Raw genomic sequence first — 24,962 nt, 5'->3', positions numbered from 1 at the left:
TGAACCCCCCCCCCCGCCGCTTCACTTTTTCTGAGTCTAAAATTACTTTCGATTTGCATGAAACTAAATTTCTCATTAACTTCCAGTGTCACACTGAAGGGAGTCTTGTTCTCACGGAGAGCGTCGTTGGGACTGACGGGGAGGTGAAGTCGAGAATCTTCAGCGTAAAAATAAACGCATGTATTGTAGTTGTGAGACGTAAGAGACGTAAGAGACTGCATCTACTAAAGTGTGTAAAGATATTAACTCAAAACAACCAAACGTTGAAGCAATGTGAACAATATACGTCTTCAGATTTCTAATATTTCGATCTTCTTGGTGGAAATCAGAAATCTTTCACATTCAGCAGGAAACGTCTGATTAAGAAGCATTAGTGATTCAAGAGTGTTGAAAATAAATGTGTAAAACATATTTAAATAATACGTTTTAACGGCCAAACTGTATTTCAGCTTTAGCTCATTCAGATGGGTATTAAAAGTATTTTATTTAGCTTTTCCTTTTAGCACGACAGGCACATATTTCTTTAGGGAAAATGTGCTTACCGGTACTTTCAGTTTCATAGAGGTGACTGTTAATAAAAGTCCAATCAACAGAACTCTCCAATAGAAGAAGTGAGGAATAAGTTTGATTGAAAGTATTTAAAAGCGTTTCTGTAGTGCTCAAGTCAAATTGATTTATTAGAAAAGGGGCCGAATAGGAAACAGATTCAAGGTCATAATCCAAGGTCGGATGTGAGATAGCTAAACGTAAAGAAGCACCTGGAGTTACAGGAGAGATTAAATTGACTGCGGCTCAGATTGGATACAGAGGAGCTCAGTGTTCGTCACCAGTATCTCTGAGAAGAAATCCAAAAGAAGCCAAGACACAATGTTTGTGACGAGCTACTGTAGCAAAGTCTTGAAGCTGGAATTCAATTCACGGGAGGATAATCTGATCACATCCAGCACAGATCGACTCAAATCTGCATTAAAGGTCGCTCTATTACGAGTTAAACCGACTGGAAACATTTAGGGAATCATAGAGAAGCAAACAGGCGACAGTGGGACATAGAGTCTCCTGCACAGGACCAAATGCTCACAGGGTTTTTCTTTATTCGAGACGAAACAATTATTCGGCAACTATTTTGATACGCGATTGATCTTTGTGAAATATTTTGTAGCAAAAGCGCCGCCTCACCCAGCCGCTAAAAACAGAGCAGTAATCTCTTTGAATGAATCTTCCTGAAGCCCCAAACGCACTGTGATCCCCTGCCACACACACACACACACACACACACACACACACGGCTCCAAACAGCCGCCTGTGAGGAAAGCCACAGGATCACACAACTCGTAATGTTATTGAGCACAAGATGAAGTTCTATTTCAGGCCGAACAAGAATCCCAGAGCGAGGAGGCCTCGTGGCTGTTTCTTTAACGCCACACACCTGCCCTCGAATACAACTTAACATTTTCTGTAAGTCACTTTGGTTTCCTTGATTTCTTGAGTGCTTGATTATTTCTGCAGAACAAAGGCTCAAAACACGTGTTGAATTACTTCTGATTGGAAGCTCTGATTACAGACTCTTGACTCAGAAGTCCAAAATGACACCTCTGCAGGAAGTATTAAGAAACATTGGCTTTGAGGCTGAGCTTCAGAAATGAACATTTCTTTCCTTGGCTCAGAACGCCCGGCTTCAGTACGGCTTCAGTACGGCTTCAGTACGGCTTCAGTACGGCTTCAGTACGGCTTAGTAAAGCGAGCTTCAGCTACATGAATTGAGGTGAACACTGAGAACAGACACAATTTGGAAACAGATTTCCATTTTCATGCATCTCCTGCTTTATGAGTAATGAAAACGCAGTAATGCTGAAACAAGAGCTTAGTTTGTCATTTCGGTTTTTTTGGTCAAAAAGCCTGAATTCACCGCACACTTTCACAATATCTTCAGTCAAAACTAAACTTAGCTCACAGGTTTAATTCTTCTCTTTGATATCAACCTTATATTCAATTGTCAGTTGATTTCTTTCCCTTTTTTATTATTATAATATCTGTAATATCTTATTTTATCAGTGAGAGAAATAAAAGTGGCAAAATAATTTGAATGTGATAAAACACCTTCACAATTATATGTTTTAAGGACTACAATTTCTTAAAGTATGTGACTTTCAATTTCTTTGGGAGCAATTACAGCAGTGTGTTTGTCTGTCGTCTTTTATTGTGAAATACTTTTTGACATCTGAGGTGCTATTTAAAAAAAAAGGATACGTTTCATCATTTCTTTTCATTTATCAATATTATTATTTATAATATACTTAATTAATAATAATTACTATTCATATTTGAGGCTTCCTTGATGCATTTATTTTAAATGTTTAAATGTCTTGCTTTTGTGCCCGAGGACCCCCAATGAAAATGAGATTGTGCATGTCAAGGGGTTATCCTCAGTTACCAGATGGCTTCCACTCCACTATAAAAACCAGGTTACTTAAATAGAATTAGAATATTTCTATAGTAATAGTTTTGTTTTAGGATTCAGGTTCCAGCTAGAATTGTAAAAACGGGAATCAGTCTTTGTACGGGTCAGGCCGCTCCACAGTATAGTACTGTAGAAGATTCCTACTGTACGACTGATGCACTTAAAACACACCGACACTCAGTGTTTACCGCTGTTTGAGTGGCTGCTTGTGTTGATCCTTTCCCCTCTCTGGTTGAATAAACAGAGAGAGAAATAAAAAGGTATGATCTGATCCACTGTTTTAGAAAACATACGTTCCTGGTTAACTTTATGTGAAACTGGCCGGAGAGGGAAGAGCTTGTCCTCCAGTTCAGTAACAAACAGAGTGTGCAGATGCGAACATCAGAGGCCGTTAAAAACACAGAATCAACAAGCAATTACTTCCTGTAAATAAAGCAGAAGTGGCACAGTACGCGTCACATCTCTGCTGACGTTGGCCTCCATCACTTGTTGAGTCTTTGAATTTAAGAAACATGAAATCCTTGAGATACTGGAGGGAGATAAACAGCTACTGAGACTGTAGCCAAGGTAACACAACAGTAACGGTGTTTACCGATTCCCTTTTTGAATGCTTCAGTTGAAATGCTGCAGCTGAGGTTTTATTAATACAAAAGCATTACATTTAGATTTGAATATATTCTTATTATTAAGTAAATTAAGTCCACGATTTGTCCTTTGACTTCATGTGATTATTATGGCCAGAATGTCTTTATTTTTTAATACATCACTGCACAGTAAGATTCATTTAGCAAAGGGAAAGTTCATTTATTTTAATGCAGTGGGTGTGTAATCACTTCTGCATGCCCCGGGGGATCTGCTTTGAAAAGGCAGGTCTGAATTAGTTCAGTCTGCTTCTAAAGCCTCACTATCAAGACTTGCCAAATTGTCAGAAGAAAGCATGAGAGGGATTAATGTGATGTGATGACGACAGTTGAATGACTGCTCGTGTCAACTGGAACAAAACAATGTAATATTCTCTAATCTCCTCGACGTGGACGGCGGCTCCGTCCGCCCATTCCCTCTGCGTTACTCTGGACTCCAATCTCTCCCTCAATTCCAGTCACACATCAAATCTGCTTTCTACCACGTCACAAACATCTCCAGATCCTGGCCATCATCACACCCTCTGGTGCAGAGACCCTGAGCCGTGCCTTCATCACATCCCGGCCGAGTGTTATTTGTCCTGCCTTCATGTATGTGAAGCGTCCTAGGTCCCCTTAAAAAGGCACTATAAAAAGCTAAGCTGCTATTATTAATTACTTAATTGTTCATTTCTTACTCTTCACTGTAACTTTTATTCTTGTATTATTATTCAAATTATATTCTAACTTTTCATTTTCTATTTGCTCGGCTAATTAATGTTCAATATTTAATGTTTTTAATTGAATGCTTTTGAGGGTTTTACATGAAGCACTTTAAATCGCCTTGTTGCTGAACTGTGTCGTATATAAATACTTGCGTTGCGTTTTAAAATCGAGCAGGTCACTGCCGTGAGCTTTGCGTTCATTCATTTTGGTTCAGGGGTTAGGGTCATCCTACGAGCATGACTAAAAACATTTTGTACACGCAGTTTCACTTTCACAACTACTACAAAGCCCTGAACACACAACTGACAAGCTGCCGACAAACTGCACAGTGACACACTGACCCATTGATCATGCTGAGCAGGCCCTCCACCAGGTGGGCCAGGTAGGAGACCTGGGCGCTCTCGTCGGGGAATACGGGCCCGTGCATGGAGGCCAACTGGGCCAGGCACTGCAGGGAGTCCTGGGCCATGTCAGAGTCTTCCCGAATCTTCCTGTGTACCTGCAAGATGAGAGAAGAAATGTAGGTTTCAGTTTATGACAGAGGAATCTCAAGTTAAGGGAAGAACTTGGGAAGCACTGGGAAAAGGACAGGCGGACTTAAAATATGTGGAAAAACTTCGGCACACTTTCAACAATTGACTGAAAGAGATTAATAAACGGATCATTTCACGATCGTCTCCTTGGCCACATGCAATATGTAATATCCATCTCCTCGTCTCTTGGCTCTTCTGTGCCATGTGTATAGTTTTAATCCAACAGTTTCTAATAAAATAAAAAGTAGATACAACAGCAAAACAATCATTTAACAGTTTCTCAGCTCTATACAACATTCCTAGTTAAATAAATAATTACCGGTAATATTGCCTCTTACGTCGACCCGTACGTGGAAAATGGATTGATAGATAAAATAAAAAAATAATTAACCGATTGCAAAAAATGTACACTTTAGAAGCTAGCTAACAGCGGTGACAGTGTTTGCTACAGGTCTGATGGCACTCGCTGGTCATTTGTAACGTCTACCGACAGTTACAACTAGTGTCACCATCCTCGGGGGGTTGGACAAATACTCAAGACCTTCGTACATGAAATTTAAGACTTAAGTACCTTCTGCGGCTTTTATTGGAACGGAATTCAATGCTTTTTAAGACTTTTCAATCCCTGCAAAGGCCTTTACATTGTATGTCTCTGAAAGGAGAAGCAGGGACCCCGGTCTGACCCCCCAATACAGCGTGTAAAAGGAAATGTAATCTACAAGTGTTGACTTCGCGCTGATGCTCTGGTAATACTTTGATGTGTTACGTCAATGAAACTTAATAGAAATAAACTGCATACAGAATTCCACTTTGAAATAGAAAAGTGGTCGAACAAGGAAAAGGTGAACCTGCCTCGTCCTCCTGTCACCACATTCAAAATCAGATCAGCCGATACCCGTCAGGATAAATACTCACTGGCGACCCCCAGCACCCAGCGAGCGGCGCTGAAGCAAAATGGCAAATCAACAAGTCCGTTTCTTCAGACACTTTGACCCCCCGTCTCACACAAACAATCACTGAGCTTGTCTAAGCCCGCAGACAGCCTCAATCAAACCCGGAGTGAAAGGTATCCGGCTCCAGATGGAAAAAGATCTGCTCGATTCTGTCTCATCTCAGCTCTGAGCTTCTGTTCGGTTGTGGGATTTGGGGGGTTTGTCCGTGCTGAGCTGTCACATTCCGACAAGAGCAGAAGACGCATTGTTGGTTTCAACTGTACACACAGACGAACACACCAGTAAGGTCGCAGCACAGCCTCTCAGCAACATGGGTGTCCACTGACTGGACTGCCTTCCTCCTGTGGCTCTCTTCTCAGCCGGTCCGAGCTGTTTCCCCTCTTTCTTCTTCTTCTTCTTCTCCCGCCTCTTGAACTGTCATCCTCTTATATCCCGAGTAAGTGCTTCTTCATCAGCTCCACACACTATGCCAGCGCATGGCTCCATCGCAGAAGCAATCAAACTTTTAACCTCCCTCTCCTTGTTGCTTTTTCTTCCTCCTCCTCCTCCTCTCAAATCCCCTCCCCTTCTTACTCCCTCCCTTCAAATTCTTTCTCGCTGCCTCTCCCCAACTCCTCCTCCCCTCTTTTCTGTCTCTGCTCTCCAGCTGGGGAGCCCCGTTACTCGTAAGCCACGCTGCTGGGAAGAGATCTCCTATGCTAACGTAGTGTAGCGTAGCCAGTGCCACCGTAGTCTTTGCTGCTGCCCTCTTCCAGAGCGTGAAGTCATCCTCTGGAAGAGCTCAGTGAGAGGAGGGGGAGCTGGGTGAGTGAGCAAGAGAGAGAGAGAGAGAGAGAGAGAGAGAGAGAGAGGGAGGGGTAGTGCAAGGCCAAAGGATTGAACAGCGCAAGCTCTGAAAAAGCAGCTGCACCAGCGAATGATCCATGCGATGCCAGTAATGTCAGTCGCCTTGAGTCTGACTATAGTTAGAGATACACATTGTGTGTGTGTGTGTGTGTGTGTTGAGTATGTGGGGAGTGGGATTGATGAAAGGGGAGAGAACAAGATACAACAATATGGAACATTTTGGGCATGCAGCTCAGATGACAGACTGATTAATCGATGGATTTGGTATCAGCAGAGCGTTGGCGTTGTCATAGTTGCTAATTTGGTGCTTATTATATTTGCTTTGGCAGTGAGTGAGTCTCTATTTCATAAAAAAAAAAAGGCATTATCAAAACGTTGACTGTTGTCCCCTCAAAAACTTAACACATATTCCCTAAATGATTCTCTAAAACGTTATTCTGTTGGCGTCTGCTACTAAAGATAGTTTGTTAGAGGAAGCATCATCTCTATTGTGATGCATTTCAACAAAACTAGAATTACGTCAATTTCAGAAGTAAGAAGGGTTAGGGTTTTACTTTAACAGTATAGTAGCTCATCAAAAGGTCTATATCTATAATCTATAAGTTGCTTAGAAATGTTGAACGCTAAACTGAAATACATTTGATAAGGGATTTGACAGGATAAGGATTTGTAAAGCATATCTTATACTGTATTCAAATTGATTTAAAAAATGTATGTTGAACACAAACCTCACAGCAGACACATTTTGATGTGTACTAAAGAAGTATTGGGGTTCAATACTCAGCCCTATTAAGAAGAGGGGGGGGGGGGAGCGATACGTGATGAAGACAAAGAAAAAGAGCTATAATGAGATAAAACTGAGGAAAGAAGAAAAGCAGGAAGACAATGATGTGAGGGCGAGGGGATGAAGAGAGCTGACGATAGGAGAGGGAAAGAGCGAGAAGGGGAGGAAGAGAATGAGGAATGGTATTTATAGAAGGAGACAAAGCCTGGTGTCTGTTACCTCGGGGGGCTCAGAGGCTCATCTTTCTCTTTTTTTTCAAATCAACACTGTGCTTCCAACTTATTGTCTTTTGCTCTCTCTTTTCCACCATCACCCTCTCTCTTCCTCCCTCCCTCTGAGATTGGGTTACTATCTGCCTGCAGGCCAAGTCTGAAGAGAATCAGCCTCTGCTGCAGCCTCATCAGTCCCTGCACTCCACACTGATTGTGTTTACTGGCTAAACTCAAAATGCTTTTCTCTGTGTGCTCTCATACTTCTATTTTTGTGAGGACTAAGGGGGGTAGCTTTCCATCCGAAAGGACGCAGTAAACACACTATCGCAACGCTCAGGGGACGCATCCCATTTCTTAAAAAGACGCTACATGTACTGTATAAGCTCCGTACTGCAACTACAGTATAATGTCCCTTCATGTACAACTATAAATGTCTGCGTGTGTTAGTGTCCATCTATGTGAGTACGTCTGACGATGTGCATCTGCTGGAACAAAAGCATGTCTGCATAAAAACACATGGGTGTGTGTGTGTGTGTGTGTGTGTGTGTGTGTGTGTGTGTGCCGCTCTCCAAATCACTCAGCACCAAACAGAAACTAAAAACTCAGAAACACAAACAGACAAAAACGCACGGCTGAGGCCAAAATTACAGACGCTTCAGTTTGTGTACTCTTTACTCTTCTTCTTCGTCCGGATCTGCACTGTGGTCACCAGGTGGTAAATCGAGTGTGTTGATTCTGAAGGAGTCCAACAACCACCTAGGTCTTCTCTCTCACGCTCCTGTAAATTGCATCTGTGTTTCACTCTCTCTAAAATTACACATCCTCCCTTTCTATTCCTGCACCTCTTCTTTCATTGGATTGTCATGAGGTAGGACATGAATCACGAGCTGTCGTGTTGTAAACAAGCCAACAACAGTTTTAAGATTATCTAAATAACTATAAATAATAACGTTAACACACAGTAAGTGCAAGTGAAATCCTTCATCGCAGAGGAACACTGTGTGCACGCAAAACACTGCAGAACGTTTAACCGGGAGGTTGTTTGACTTGTGTGTCTTGCCTTGTCCCACTTGATGTGAGGATAGCAATGATGGGAAGAACTATACTGATGAACCTGAATAATCCTTTAAGAGGAGTAAAAAGAATAATAAAAATGAATGATGAGAACAGCAACCTCCTGAAAACACTAAGTGAGTCCTGAAGCCACTTAATGGGAAACTGACAGACCCCCCCCCCCCCCCCCCCACTCCCAGAGCCCCTCAACAGGGTGACGAGTGTTTGTGTGTGTGTGTATGTGGGATGGGTGGGTTACTGCGGTTGTTAACAGGGGCCTCTAATCCTGGGGCCGGGTTCTAATCCAGCCACCGGTCTGTTGTGGACTGTGACCCTGATGGCGCGTGTCTCTGAGTACCCCCATCCTCACACACACACACACACACACACACACAGAGCAGCCTGTTACCTCTCACAGCTGAAGAGATACAGCAGCTGAGACAGCAGAGGACCCCATTAAATTGAATAAATACACACACACACACACACACACAAACACAGTTCAATGTAGAGCGTGCACACAAACATACTACACACACTAAAATTGAGACAATCCCACAGAGACAGATATGCACCAACATCACCAGGAGGATACTGTAACACACACACAGACCTAAACGCACACACGCAGACAGCTGACAGGGCCACAGCAGTCTTACAATAACAAACAGTTGAGCTACTAGAAATACCAGAACGAGAGATGAGACTGAAGGCGTGAAAACTGAAACCAACACAAAACACATCCTGCAGATTCCAGCAGCAAAGAGAACAGACCGAAAAATGACAAACATTTTTATTCGTGCCAAACTGCTGGGACTGGCCAATCAAAGCCTTGATTAGGCCGGAGCGTTGTGTGTAACAAACCTCTGATTACAGCCAATTACAGTTATTTGTATTTTGCTTTGTGAATTCAGAACAATCAGACTGAAAACCTTTTCAGGGCCCAAAATGTGTTCCGGTGTATATAGATTATATAATGAATTATAAATGATAAGAAAGGGATTTGTATACTGGGGTCAAACACATACCATTAGGATTTCCCTAAAAAAAGCAAGTATCTTCTCAATAATCACTTATGACCCGTTAGAAGTGTGTGGCGATGTCTGTATCTGCCTGGATTTTCTCTTTTCTGTTTATTTTCCTGGTTGAGGACGTTTCTGGGAGTCAACCTCTATAAAAACGTAGCGACCAGGTGTCAGATCGTGAGCACTAATCGAAGAGGAAGCTATGAAAATGGCGGACAAAGTGCCGAAAAAGCGCAAATACAGCGAAAAGCCAAAGCTTGTTCCAAAACTAGGGTGAATCTGGGGTTAGCATTCACCTGATGGCCAGCACCTTCACTCTCAATGAGCAGGAGAGGAGGGAGCAACTTTAAATGTAGGGTTTACAATCCACAACCGACAAATCCTACTCATTGTGCCTGTAAATTAAATGATGCATTGTTCAGTCCTGCTTTTAAAAACACCTTTAGTTTCATTTTCAGAGCAAAGTCTCTCCCACAAGCTGGATGTCTTTCTCTCTGCATAACAGAAAAGATGTGATGTGTACTCCATTTGTATGTCGTACTAATCTAAACTTAACTGAAGTTAAGTTAAGAGTGATTTACAGACTTAATAGCCATTTAAAGGACCTATTTCACCTCTCAAAGTGTTAGACCTCACAAGATTTTAACAGGTAAAAATGGTGCAAAAGAAGCAGAATTTACTATGAAAATCCTGTACGTGCAGCATTAGAGCAGACTTTAAACAAATAGTGTTCCTCATAAACTCTTAATATAAATTGAGAATATGGTGCCGGTCACAAAGCTCTCAACACGCTGAATCATCCAACGAAGGCCAAAGCGTTCCAACTTTTAGTGTGCGTCAGAGCCCACAGGGTTAAGTGAGTGGACCACTGTCCATTAAGTAATTCACAGTTGACCGATAGTGTTAGTGAAACAGGAACAGAGGGTTACTGCAGAGAGGTACACAGAGGTCATGGAGGTGGTACTGAAACAGGTGGTGACCGGTAAAGGTTAGAGGAGTCCATAAGTAGAACCACATAACATTAAACACAAGTTAAAACTACAATGTGTCAAAAAACACACATTTTATTGGGGACCCACTCAAATGACCTCCTGTGGGTCCTGGGGATTCACTGCATTGAAAACATCCACAGAGTGGAGCAGTATCTGACAATGAGCAGCCAGGAGGTTTGGCTGGATGCTGAATGAAAGAGGAGCTGACCTTTTTGTTCCACACATCTCTAACACGCCGTTTGCTCAGCCAGCGTGGGCCGCCTTTTTAAAAACACACAAGCCACTGCACAAAAATACACACTTACATCACCGGGCGGTCCCCTGGACAGTCACACAATAACACGACCCCACTGCAAAGCATCCATAAATCTACTTAATGGTGCATACGAAAAAAAACCCACGGAACAAGTACAAACTCAGCATGTGCCAAAAAGATGAGGTCAAGCGAAACTTCTTTGCCCAACATGAAAAGGCAAACTGTCTCTCTTTGTTTATCATAAATAAACCACCATCCAGAGGTCAGAATGAAAAGTGACTAAAGAGAAAAGGGGAAAGCAGGACACAGAACAGAGACCTCCCAGACAAAACCACGGTTTGCTTTTTGCAAAGAAATGCACATTATGGGATGTAGTGAGCATAGACAGGATACATGCAACTTGGATTATACTGCACGAGTTGTGTGAGAGTGTGTAAACAGATGCTCGGTTTCATCAAGACATTTTTCCGTCTCTGGCTCCATCGTTCACGGTGGAGGCATGTGAGGAAAACAACGCTTCCTTCAAGACTTCAAGGTAACACGGGGGCGGGTAATTGATATGGTCATTTTTCAGTTGAAGTATTCAAGTGAAACACGAAGCGCATCAAACATCTGTAGATTTCATCAATGAAACTAAGACACAAATGTAAAACCGCTGTGACAACAGGAAAGCCCAAACTTCCCATCTGAAGTGCCATCGAGTGATTTGAACTTTTCCGAACATTGCATTCTCTGAGCAGATAAACACACGAGGGATGGAAAGGATACTCACGGTGAAGAAGAGGTCCATGATGCGGGTGTCCAGCAGCGCTTCCCTCCAGGTCTCTGTCGGCTTGAGCATGACGTTCTGCGTGGCCTCGAACATGGCGATGTAGTGGCGCCCCAGTGACCCGCCACCAGTTAAGGCCAACAACAGCATGAAGAGGAGGAGGAAGAAAAGGAGGAGCAGCACACACAAAAACACCAGCTCCTGTCACTAAGCTCCCTCTCAATGGGTATTTTGGTCTCTGTGTGTGTGAGACTTGGGTTTGGCTGTCAGCAGAAACTTGTTAAGTAACTCTCCCTCTCATTAATCCTGTCAATCTTTATTCCACAAAAGATTTTTTTTATTCTCTCACCCTCCCTTTCTTTGTTTTCTTGTTCTTCTGTTTCACCCTCGTCAGCTCTTTATCTGCCACAAAGACACTCTAGCCTTATTTCTCACACGCCTGTCTTCACCTCCTTCCTCTGTTTTCCCCTTGTTCCGATCTCTACCCTCTGACTCGCCTGACACTCTTGTCCTCTTCTTCACCTCTCCTTCCTACCAGCACTCCCCTCCTTGTGCACACTCAGATTTCTCTCCTCTGCCTGCTCACAAGATCTTAAACGCACAAGGCACACTCTCGCTGCAGCCAATCGAGAGTCTGCATTGCTCTGGCTCTTTGTCCACTCCTCTTCAAATCAAGACGTCCCCGAGACTCCTTACTGCCTGAAACACTCCCTCTCCCTCCTCAGCCAATCACTGCGTCTCTCCTCCTGACTGCTTTCCAAGACCACTCTTTGCCCCCGTAACACTTAAAACTTCTATCACACGCTTCCCTCTCTTTTGTCCATGTGTCTTTTTTTCTTCATCCTTGACCTCAAAACACATTTTATTCCGATTTAGATTCATCCAAACCCACAACACGATCCGTTCTCAAAACGTTTTCATCTTAAATCGCTTTCCAAATCTCCCTTTAACAAGTCTGTCTTTCTCCATGCACCCACAACACACACACCCAGTCTCCTTATTTAAGCCCGTCTCTGCACCCACAACAAGCTTTTACACAAACCCACAACACACACTTTCTCTCTACGCAGCCGCAACACGTCCCGTCTTGATTCAAGTTTTTAAAAACACACACACGACATGCTTTTTCCTTAGCTCATCAAGAACAACCCCCTCCTTTACTACTCCTTCCACTCTCCCAAACTGGCCAAAACAAGTCAGCAGTTTTCTAATCCTGTTGAATGTCAAATAAATTAACCCTAAAGATCAACAGAGGAGGTGAATATTTCGCAGAGTTTGTCCTCTGGAACGTCGCCTTCACCCCCACCCCCCTGACGGTGTGTGTATTTCCCAAAAATAATCAAAACTCATTTTCTCTCTACCACAAGCAGGGGTGGGCGAATTTCACGGCATGTCATTTGAGATATATATATATATATATATATATATATATATATATATATATATATATATATATATATATATATATATATATATATATATATATATATATAGATATATCTCTATCTATAGATATCTCTATCTATCTATCTATATCTATATCTATATATATATATATATAAATAAATAATGATACAGTAATTGTTCTGTAAAGTCAATTAACCATACTTTACTTCATCACATTATATTATTATTATATTTGCCTCACATGAGACAAAACTAGACAAAAGACTCAAACCAGTAAAACTAAAATTGTTTCAAAATGGAAACAATAATTTCAAGTGTTGCAGGATTTAATGTTAACAGGTGCAAATAAATACCTGAATTCAGTCACTGCAATATAAAGCGATCCACTCTACTGGTGAAGACATTTCGCACGGTATATATTTTATATACTTTATATAATATGTTAAATCACACAACTTTAACAACAAGTCCAAAACCCTGACTTGATAAATCTCTTATTAAAATATCAGAACATTATTATCCTGACGATCAACTAATGAATTGTTTCGGCTCTAATTTAAACCCAACGTCCCGTGTTCAAATATCAAATAGAAATATTTTCGGTATCTATATTACAGTTTTGATATGTGACTATTACTCACCAGGCTACTACAGTATTATATTTCACTTTATATTTTATTCATGTTTTAGCTGCTGCACTATTTTATGTTGACTTTCGTTGCCAACGACGGCTTCACTGCTGTTGTGCACAGGACCATGAGAGAACTATGATTTCACACACAGTGCGTTTCTTTACATTTCTACCCAACTTATTTGGTATATTTAGAAACTTTGCAATCTCCAATAAAGAAATAGAATAAAGTTTGAATAAGTTTTAAGGGTTTAACGTACGGCATGGATTGTTTTATCGTCTCCTCTCCAGGATGTTGGATGGAAGACTACTGCCAGCAATAATAGTTTTTGTTTCCATATTTTATACTCTGCAAATGTTTTCTTCTTTTGCTCGCTTGTAGAAAGAATTAAAAAAAATATTCAAATAATAAAAAATGCTCTGTTTGCCATCACCCACACAATACACGTAAAAAAACTCACTCAAAAGCGCATCGCTGGTCTGGGCTCGGTGACAGAAGGGGGGGGGGACTTCCAGAGGAATGTTTGATCAAAGCCAAACAGCGGCAGAGGCCGGTGAGGTCAAGCATTCCTCCGACACCAGCCCACAGTCACTCCCCATGCACACACCCCACCCCACCACAACACACCACACCATGCTTTTCGGCACAAAACTTGGCACCTGTCTAAGGATCTGTGGGATCGAGTGTGTGTCCGATGCTTGGCTTTCAGGCCTTGTTAAAAATAGTCGTGGTGAGGCAGAGGACCTCTATCTGAACCTTTCAGAAGATGGAAGGAATGAGTAAGGAGGGTGCTGCGATATGACTGACATCATGTGCATTTCTTTTATTCCAGGGTTTACTATTTATTTCTGATTAGAAAATGTTTCTTTACTTTATTTATATATTCTTTCACGTACCTGTCCCGTCATGATGCACACAATGAACCAGGCTCAATGACAAACTTAACCTGACTTCTCTTGCAAATCTCTTAGATAAAAAGACAGGAAATTAAATGTTACACGAGGCAGAGCGACACTTCTTCTGTAACAAGTGGGACTGACCGAGTCCTGCAGCCTTCAGACGGGAGGAAGGGACCACCTTGGTGACAGAGGTTGTACAAACCCTCCTAAAGATCAGATGACAGACAAAACTCACAAGAGACCTCAGGAATGATAACTACACAGCAACTTCGACTACTTTACACAGCCGGACAGAGACGTAAAATGTCTCTGACAGGTTGCGACACCAAAAAGATAGAGACGCTCTATATTAGGGCGAAAACAGGACGCCTGAAGAGAGCCCAATAAAACATTTAATTATTCTAAATATTTTTAAACTGATCATTTGGAAGAATGGTTTACTTTATTTAGTTTCACGTTGGACTTATTTATTTAACTTTCTATATTTGTACTTATTTCTGTCAGAATGACCTTATAAATGACTAATACAAAGGCAGAACATGACTAGAACCCAATTCACATGTTGTTCTCTGACACTGAAGACGTGCAGGTAATTATCAGGGACGCGCCGATCTGATCATCAGTCTGACGCTGGCCAAAATCACTGGATCAAATATTGAAGCGTGATAAAAGTTGAATCCTGACGTTGCCGTTCTCACTCATGAAACTATCATACAACATGTATGTACCGTCGTATGTACGTCGCTTTAAATTCAAGCTCATGAATTCTGAGGAAAATCCAACTTGCTGAGATGAGAAGTGAATTTAAAACGTCAACCATGCTATCCACTGTGTGTGTGTGTGTGTGTGTGTGTGTGTGTGTGCACATGCCTCCAGGATGAGTAATGTGCGCGGAGTGACTACGACATGTGGCTGTGGGTTTGGTGGGTTTTTAAAAGACATCACCTGCTACTATCTCAACTCTTCCAGCAGGCTCAAGAATAACTAATGTGACGCGTCGATTTTCCACTGGAAAGATAAGACGGACTGACAGATAAACGGACACGCCGACACGCATTCAACTGACCGCATACACAGCCGACGTCTCCACAAGAGTTTAAATCAAGTGGAGAGATTCACGCATGTTTAGTTCCCACTTGCGGTTGCCAAAGTTGCAGGCACACAGACTCATAAACACACATTGTAATACCTTAATTAACACCAGCCACCAGTCAAATGCCAATAAAACTGCTGCTGGTAGTTACTGCCAGTTACTTTGGCAGAGTAACAGCCAGCATTTCAAGTTTCATTTCCTCTCCTGATTCTATTTATTCTGATTTGCCGACATTTTTTCAGCTCCACATCTTCAGTGACAGACACTTAGACGTTCAGTATTTATGGTTTTGCATGTGAACCTTAGCCCAGGTAGTGTGCGTCAACACACGGCTCTCCACTTCAAAGCACGAGGGAGCATAGCTGCAATAAAAAGCCATCATTGTTTCCTTCATGGGCCGTAATTCAGCGAGCGTTGCTATGCATAAACCGACCACATGACTACAAAACAGCAAATGTGTGCGGAGCTCTTTCTGAATGCACCAGAGAGGCTGAGCTTTGTGGACCACAAAAGCAAACAACCAAATTTGTCAACGCCAACATTTTAATCTCCTCATCTTTGTGTGTTTGTTCGCTCTGTTACCACATGCTTACAGAAGTGGAGTAGCTATAAATTAAACACACAGATATGATTTGTGTCATTTTGTCACAAACACAAAAAGAGTGTAGTCTCACCAGCAGCTGACAGGCTGCAGTGATGCTAAATGCTAACGTCATGACAATGCTAACCTGCTGATATTATGTTCGCCATCGTAGTTTTGCCTGTTAGTGTTCTAACACTTCCTAATTTACACTAAACAAAAAGCCGCAGCTGAGGCTGATGGGATAGTCATTAGTGTTGCATGTTTTTGGATATAAACAGAAGTATAAATTCTATTTTTGACTTGATGATGGCACTTTGGATCGCTAAAATCATCAATTAATCCTGAGGAGGAAATGAATGTTTGTACCCAATTTTGTGCCAATTCATCACGTAAATGTTGAGATGTTTCACTGGATAAGTCAAAGTTTAGACTCGATGAGAATTCTGATTCCATGACAATCTATACAATAATTGTCTTTCTACTAAAATCTTTAGTAGATAGAGGGAGAGTCAGGGGAATCATCAACACCAGTAGGATTCATCCTCTGGATTAAATTTCATGACAATTCATCAAATAGTTTTTGAGATATTTCAGCCTGGAACAAAGGGTCCATCTCTGGAGCCACAGCGCGACTAAAAATAATCATACCAGTGTGTTTGCACAATTTAATTCCTCAACGGTTGTGTATTTTATATAACTGACGCCCATTTTCAAAAGGCAACACACACATGTTTTAAATATATTAATGCATTTCTTCTTCTTCTTCTAGTCAGCGGTTGGTTTCCTTTCTCTCCAGTGTGGTATAACTAGCAGATGATGGAAATGTGTAACCCATTACAGTAAACATCAAGTGTTATTTTGTTGAATGTTCAAACCGTGTTGCCATTTCTTTTTAATATGAAGGTGAATTTAGATCTTTTTTTCTTTCTGCCTCATTTCTGTACTTGGGCAAGTTTTAAAAGTTTTGATTTTTAATACTCCACGAACATTTATAGGAGCCAATAGAAGCCTGGAACAGTAAAGAAAAAAAATAACCTTTCAACAGCATGTTTACAAAAGGTTAACTAATGCAAAGTGTGTGTGATTTGTAATAAATGGGTGCAACACCCCTGGTATAGTTCATTAAGCCGCTGTGCAACTAATCAAATCTGGTTTCACATTTCACATTCCCAGCTCCTCTTTCATCAACAATGTTGCAGATGCTGCACAAAGCACTGCACAGATCTATTTGATAGTATTTTCATGACCGCTTTAAGTGAACAATCTCAGTGATCTGAAGACCTTGCAGGCCGGCCCGACCTTTGTGCCCGACGGCTGTGGATTAGCGAGCTTCTCTTGTATCCTCTATTCATTATGTTTGATCCTCCTGACTGAGGACGGAGCCGCTGCACAGGAAGAGCGGCTGAGCGTCTGCCAGCGGCCGTGCGAGGAGAACAGTGCTATGCTAAGGCGCGTGGTAGGGTTTAAGTGATATATCCTGCTTTAAGTCTCCCCTGCAGCCTCGCCATGTGAAATAACAGTCCAGGAATACCTCTTCACTGAACCCCCCCTCCCCCCCCCCCCCCTTTCCCATTTTCTTCTACCGTTTGCCACCCCCCCCCATCTGTTTAGACAGCAGTTGTGATTAATTTGCACACTACTAAATCAAACCAAGAATATATCAATCATGCAAATGTTTCTTTGAGACCAGGAAGTGATAAGTTGTGGCTGAAGGTGGCGATTCAGACATCTTTTAATCGATACACTGCACAACAGCCTGCCTCCTTTTTATTTTGATAAATTGCAAGTTTATCAAGAGTTTTAGGAAGAGAAATAAAACCATCTTGGAGAAAATTAACAATATGGATAAGGTGAATGTGTGGTCTGACAGGTTTATTCCCCCCCCTCCCCCTTTTTCTTTTTCCTTTCTCTCTTTACTTTTTATTTTACATCATTTCTGGGAAACAGTATAATAATTGAAGCGGTTCAATGTTCTGTATAAATGTCAATTTTTGCACAAATGCTTCCAATTTAAAAAATGTAAACATAAATCTCCACAATAATGTGCAAGACAGACAAAAACACATTTTATGTCCAGGAGCTGATTCAGCTTCTGAAGACAGTTTGGGTCCAAAATATTGTACTCTAAAACGTAATAGCGAAAGTATTCTACAGCGTTGCAAGTCCTTGTACAAGAGAACATCTCTACACACAACTGAGAAAATAGAATTTGCTTAAGCATTTAACCATCTGCATGAACCGTCCCACCCGTGTTTAGACCGCAGTGGTTGAAGATTCTCCATACAGGTCAGGGCCACGGCAAACATTCAGCATCAGCTTACACACTCCAAATCCTAACCTTAACCTGAGGGCCAAACTGCCTATAAATTGACCTCCGAACGGCTAATGAGAATACAGAGCGGGGCCGAGGCTGACAGTCGTCTCTTCGGCACAAGAATAACTCCTGATTTGGGTGATTGTTGCTCAGAGGAGTTAATGCCGCTTTTATTACGTTTCACTAAAAATAACCAACAATTCTAAAAGCAGGGGGGCTCCTCCTCCCTCGTCTTCTCTAATGAGAAAGTATTTAACTACAAGGGAAGTAAGAGAGGGACAACAGCGCCTCAATGGAAGAGGCGAGGAAGGCCATGCTCTAATCTGAAACAACTTGAGTTTTAGTGAGCTGATGCGCTGTGAAATCTATACATTCCTCTTTAGTGAAGGACAGAACAGATGGGAGAAAACTAAACGCTACCGAAATAAGTGCCACTGGCAATTATAGCAACACAAGTGACAGATGAATTTAGAGATTCCCTCACATACCAAATACATCTAAACAACACAAAGTGGATCCAGAAATGCAGAATGGAGGCAGGGGGTCGGAGGGTGATCCATGTGTCATCTCCGACAGCCATTTACAGCACCTGACTGCAGCCACAGCCTCGAGGCCTGACCACGACCCTGAGCAGAGTCAAGCCCGGTGTGGAGTGACACGGTGTCGTACAGACGCCCGGGGAGCGTGCCTCCACCAGATGACACCAGAGCCGAGGGGTTCAGACGGCGGCGAGGACAGATGACATGCATACCGCTCAGTTCGTCTAAGGGAGAACTGCTTTTTTTAAAAAGGTCTTTGAGCTGGTTGACGAGTGGGTGCACTCGTGTGTATGAAAGGCGGCGACTGTCAGCCACACAATTAGGGAGAGGCCCCCTGATACCCGTGTTGGCATACGTTTGCGTCGCATCACACGGGCGTGTTTTGGTACTTGCAGACAGGCGGCCGCACTCATTCAGGCCTCCCAGCGGTCATCATCAATCTGTTCTCCTTTTCAACAACAGCCCAGACACTTGTAGGCTTTACAAACACTCACATGCACACAGACCTTCAAGGAGAATGTCACTTGATTTGAGAATGTATTGGCTATTTCTAAGGCCTGAGACAATCAACATTAAGAAACCAGAGAACTACAGCTAGTAGCCTGAGGCCTCAGTACCTTCGCCAAGGACGTAATGTTTTTGGCTCTATTTGTGTGTCTGTCAGCACGATCAGGGAAAACCATTCGCCTGATTTTCATGAAACTTGGTGAAAGGGTGTAGCATGGGTCAAGGAAGAACCCATTGCATTTTGGAGCGGACTCGAGTCACTGTGGGGATACAGGACTTCTGTTTCACTATCGTTAACATTGCGAGATAAGGCATTTCTGCTGCTTTCATGTGGTGTCGAATTAATCTGAAACATTTGTTCCCAACTTGAAAGATTCACACAAGTTCCATTGAAATAATTACCTGAGAAATCCAGGTATTTCATTACATTAATGCAAAAAGCCCTCTCGTCCAAGAACTGCCATAAAAGCATTAATACACCCCGAAAGTGGAAAGTTACCTTGGTACAGCGATCACGGTTTGTACAAATCACATCACCTGTGTGCAACTCAAGAAAACTCTTGTGACTGAATAACCTGTTTTAACCTCAACCTGAAAGATCCCTTACATGTACAGTAACTGCTGTGCTGGCTTCATATACATTACACATCCCACACCGAAAACTAACTGTTAAAACAGCTCTCACACACGTTTTTGAGAACACAGGCCTATCAAACAGAGCGTGCCAGGCATACCAAGGGGAGCCTCAACAAGCCGAGGCGGGGGTGGGGGGGTGGCGTGCTGCAGGAATGATACAGAGATGGACAGACAGACACCTCTTTGAAAGTGATACATGGCCCTGGCTGGCAGCAAAGCGCCACTCCAGAATCCCCTCAGACAGGCAGAGAGGATGCCAGGCTGGTTGGGATTAAGGCCGTAATAAACCTGGACCGACCGACTATACACACACACACACACAGCCTAACTTTGCTCAACAATGCTGCCAACTGCAAAGATAATATAGATATGTGCCTCCTACTACAAAGAAAAACTGATGGTGAGCTGCATTACTGGGTCTCACACACACACACACACACACACACACACACACACACACACACGATAAAGATATTACACTTATTTACTTCCAAAAAAAGTTGTTTTGATAAAATGTTTGGGTAAAAAAGTTTAAAGGATCCTGATCATGTGGCTTTGCTGCTTACATAACTGAATTCTGTTGGAAAATTGTCATGGTGCCAGATTTCAGAAATGAAATAAAAGTTGATAAAACTACAAACATAAAACCTCTGGGATTGTGTTGAGTTTTAAGTTTTTATTCTGTGCCAGACTAGGCGTAAAATAAAAATGTTTAGAACAACAAATATCCCACCATGTCAGATGGAACGCCATAAACTGCACTGCAAGTAGTTATATATCTGGGACTGACCTGTTTTTCCTCTCCATACTTTTGCAGAAATAATGAGCCACGATCTAGAAATCGTCAGCCTCTGACAAAGAAAGGATATGATTAGGTGGCAGGAAGTTCCAGCAGAGGACCTGGTTGGCCAGAGCCAGGTAGCGCTGGAAGACGGACGACATCTGGGCGTTTAGGTTTTCTCTGCGGCTGAACTCCTGCAGCACCTCCATGGTCAACATGAAGATCTGACGCAGGCCATCTTCCTGGAGGAAGAAGGGGAGGAAGATGGGTGAATTCAGGAAGAAAAATCACTTTTTTGTGGACGTACATTATTGGTACACAATTGCCCCGATAGGATTACAATGCAGCCCGTGGTTTCCAGCTGCAGCGCTCTGGTGTTGTTCCCGTTAGTCACTGAGACACAAACACATGGGAAAATATGGAGGTGAGGTGGGGAACAAACCTGGAACATACGCTTGCAGCTTCCGTGAAACTCCATGCTGAGGCCGATGCTGCTGGTTTTACTGGAGCTGGAGAACTCGCTGAGCAGAGCGGTCAGGATGGAGCAGGCCAGTGTTTGCTGCAGCACAGAGGGTTGTGTGATCACAAAGCAGGAAAAGAGTAACCGACAGTACCAGTACGGACTAGAATCTTTTTTTACAGGATAGTACCCATTCCCTTTACTCCAATTTCAGTCGCAGCAGCAACCTGACACGGGGAAATACATTTCTACTAAATAAATTCAAAACAAGTAGATACAAGAACTCTTTTATTCCTCAAGCCATCAGCCTGGATAACATGCAGTTTAACCTCCTAGCGGGTCACTTGCACTTTTGTCAAATTGGATTTGAACGTTATGGATTTGACTTTATTGTTTATTCTGTCTTTATTGGATTAAATGTGTTTTATTTCGATTATGTTGTGTTCTTATGCTTTTACTGTGGACTTCATGGTGTTCTCATGTCCCTGTGTGGGATAGTAACGTTGATCTGAATCTGAGGTCATGTTGTACAAAGAGCTGCGCTGACGGCCAAACTAAAGCAAGGATCATCAGTAAGAACCTAAGGAGGAGGGGCCACAATGTGCATCATGTGGAAAGACTCAAACTTTATCCCAATTCCATACTACAGTACATACCAACTCATTCTACACACGTTTAAGTACAAAATTAACTGAAAAACAAAGTATGCAGCTTTATTTTTATTAGTTATATTATTGGGCTTTTCATGCCTTTATGATAGAGAAGTGCAGATTGTGAAAGGGGGAGAGAGGGAACGACATACAGCAAACGCCACAGGTCGGACTCGAACCAGTGGCCGCTGTGGGCAGGACTAAGCCTTTGTATATGCGACGCCTGTGACGCCTGTGCTACCGGTTGAACTACCGGGACGCCCCTGCAGCTTTATTTTTACTATTTTTTTAAGCACCTTTTTGGACATGTAATATTTGTTTGTTTCTTTACTAATTTGTTGTATGTTCAAAATAAATAAAAATCTGAATATGGACGTGCTTTCAAAATAGATGCTTACATGTAGTATACAGCCAAACTTTTTATTTAGTTTCTAATTGTAAAAGGATTTGTGATTGTGAATGTAGTTTAGGAGCGCAACAGTTTCCCTCTAAAACATATCTCTCTCTCACACACACACACACACAGTAGTGGGCCAATCGATGCCTGCAGCGAGCAAAACCAGACAAATAGTCTTTTTGTTTCTAGATCTGGGTACAAAAAGAATAAAATGCATTTATCGTTTGACTGGAGAAGTTTCGATATGACCTGGTACTCGGTGATACAGCCTTACAGATACAGAGTATTGATACCCAGCCCTACCTGCAAGGCACTAATACAACTACAGATATTAAAGGGGTTGGTTAGAAATAGTCTAAGTGCAGCATCCGAAGCAGTAGCACATTCTCACGCCCAGTTAAGATGCACTCCTACAAGAAACTATTAAGACACACACACACACACACACACACACACACACACACACACACACACACACACACACACACACACACACACACACACACACACACACACACACACACACACACACACACACACACACACACACACACACACACACACACACTTAAGGAAACAAATGAAACAGTGCCACCTACTGGATTGAGAGATGTCCAGTTTGTCATATTATGCAGAGCAGCATTGAGATCTTGTTATGCCAATATAGTTTTACAAACATCACAAATATTTTGCCTTCATGCAGCAATATTTCACCTTTTACTGTGTTATACACACACTATATGTTACATATTCAACAATAAGGTCACCAGAACAGTTCAGAGCAAAGCAAAGAAAACAGGCACTGGATATTAAACAGGAACGCCTGGAGATTATTTTCCTCAGTAAAGCTTTTGTGCCATTTTTTATTTTCAGACTGAGCTCTGTGTAATCTGAGCCAGAACCCGAGCAGGAGGCCTGTAACCAGGAGACAGATGTTGTCCATCAAGTCACAAATATAATTGAACTGTGTGATTTTTCGGGTTAAATTACTAATAATAATAATAATAATAATAATAATAATAATAATAATAATAATATGACGTCAGTTTTGTAAACATAAAGTGATGACGTCTTGATGGAGCACCAAGTGAATGCGATAAGCCTACATTATATGATCTTTTTACTTAAGTAATGAACTATAAAAGTGCATTTTGGTTATTCTAGTTTATATAATTTATGGTGCTGTTAGATCGCTGCTCGACAGCCCCCTGTAAATACAGGTGCACGCCTCCCATTGTGTGCGGCAAGCTGACGAGCAAACTGACTGCACTGAAATTGTTTTTGAACAGATTGAAGAATATTTCTTTAGATAAAAACAGGTTTTGAATTTTGGAAATGATCACATTCATCATTATTTCAATGAATTTGGACTTTACAACACTCTGGAGTCATTGGAAATAACTTGAGTCAGAAACAATCCTACACAGCCACCAATAATACAAGTGTCTAAACTTGATCTAAAACTGCAGAAACCCCAGGTTTTAACACAAAGAATAGACATGCAAAAATTAGAAAAATAAAAAATAAATCTGCACAGCATGTTGATTTAAAATTTGAACGTTATTAATGAAGCTTTGATTATTTGTTCATGGTTACAGACATTAATCACACATCTGTAATGTTTCTCACCACTGTGGTGTTCCCGCTGCTGATCAGCTGTCCGACCTCCAGAAAGATGCCTTTACAGTTGATACTTTTGTCTAGAGAGCCCCTCTTCACGATGACCGCCACAGCCAACAGGATCTGCTCACGGACGTACTTCTGGAGGCTGGAGGGAAACGGGGAGGCGCTGAGTTATAAAATTAATTCTCAGAACCAGAGAAGCTTACAGTGAGTGCAACAACACCGACCATCAGCAGGGACTGAGGAACGCAAGAAAAACAAAGTGAAAGAGAAATGTAGTGTCTGAGGGTTCAACCCCAGCTGCAGCTTATTTTCTTTGGCTTGCACCACTTGGAAAAGTTACAGCATTTTTGTGGTCTTTTTATTTTTTATCTACTCAAACAAAAGTAAACACAAATCCTTCCAGCTTGTTGGTTGGTATTAGTATTATTTAGTTTATCAACAAGATCATAATATATGCATGATTTAAAAGGACAAGTTACTGGTACATTGTTCTTGTGAATCCCACCACAGGGCTAAAGATTTCATACATTCTTAACAAGAGACCCAAAAGACACAGAACGGTTTAATTAACCCCCTTCTCCTCCTTTCCTTACTTGGGTCTCTGTAAGACGTAGGTGAGGAGGAACGCCCGGAGCGACTCGATGCTGGTCTTCTCCAGCAGGATCCACTCCCGCACCACCGCCTCCATGATGGCTGTGGCTGCCTGGAACAGAACATAGTCCACCTTACTGGTCTCTGGAGAGGAGAGAGGAATGAGGTGAAGGAAGAGAAATACAGAGAGGGAGAAAGATGAATGCTGGGCAGAATGTGTGTGATCATAACATCATTGGCTGAAGCCCAGATTAGATGGAAACACTTCCTCCCTCGTAGATGCATAACAAAAAAGAGCCGTCTTCTCTGGATAAATTCAAGTTTCTAAAAATCATGTAGGTTAAAAATAAGCTATGTGAAGGCTAAATGATTACGTCAATAGTTACCTAAGATGTGCTTGCAGATGGCAAACGGTGATTTGGATTTCCTGAAGGAGAGGAATATGTGTTCAGCATGCTGCCTCTGTTCTGTGCTGACCATGGACGGCGGTGCCTGTAAACAAACACAAAGAGAAACAGCTTTTATAGACAAGACTTAGTTCATTTCTACCGTGTTCGGGCTTCTCACTTCTCAGAACATCTAATTCAAGTTAACATTTGTGATTTTAAATAGTTTGTTTG

General features: G+C 42.0%; 1 protein-coding gene across 1 annotated transcript in view; it reads right to left on the bottom strand.

The window, feature by feature from the left end:
- The window catches only part of xpo4 (exportin 4), a 33,469-nt gene that overhangs the window by 5,303 nt on the left and 3,204 nt on the right, over positions 1 to 24,962 (bottom strand). The window contains exons 2-8 of the mRNA XM_029459420.1: positions 24,729 to 24,834; positions 24,345 to 24,486; positions 23,755 to 23,893; positions 21,061 to 21,177; positions 20,707 to 20,860; positions 11,231 to 11,343; positions 4,146 to 4,303 (exon numbers count right to left, since the gene is read on the bottom strand). Coding sequence (XP_029315280.1) covers positions 4,146 to 4,303; positions 11,231 to 11,343; positions 20,707 to 20,860; positions 21,061 to 21,177; positions 23,755 to 23,893; positions 24,345 to 24,486; positions 24,729 to 24,834 — 929 coding nt within the window. The remainder of the gene's footprint in view (positions 1 to 4,145; positions 4,304 to 11,230; positions 11,344 to 20,706; positions 20,861 to 21,060; positions 21,178 to 23,754; positions 23,894 to 24,344; positions 24,487 to 24,728; positions 24,835 to 24,962) is intronic.

The sequence above is a fragment of the Cottoperca gobio genome, chromosome 21, assembly GCF_900634415.1.
Source record: "Cottoperca gobio chromosome 21, fCotGob3.1, whole genome shotgun sequence".
Classification (NCBI taxonomy): domain Eukaryota; kingdom Metazoa; phylum Chordata; class Actinopteri; order Perciformes; family Bovichtidae; genus Cottoperca; species Cottoperca gobio.
Note: the sequence above shows the minus strand (reverse complement) of the source record. Positions and strands in the feature narration are given on the sequence as shown.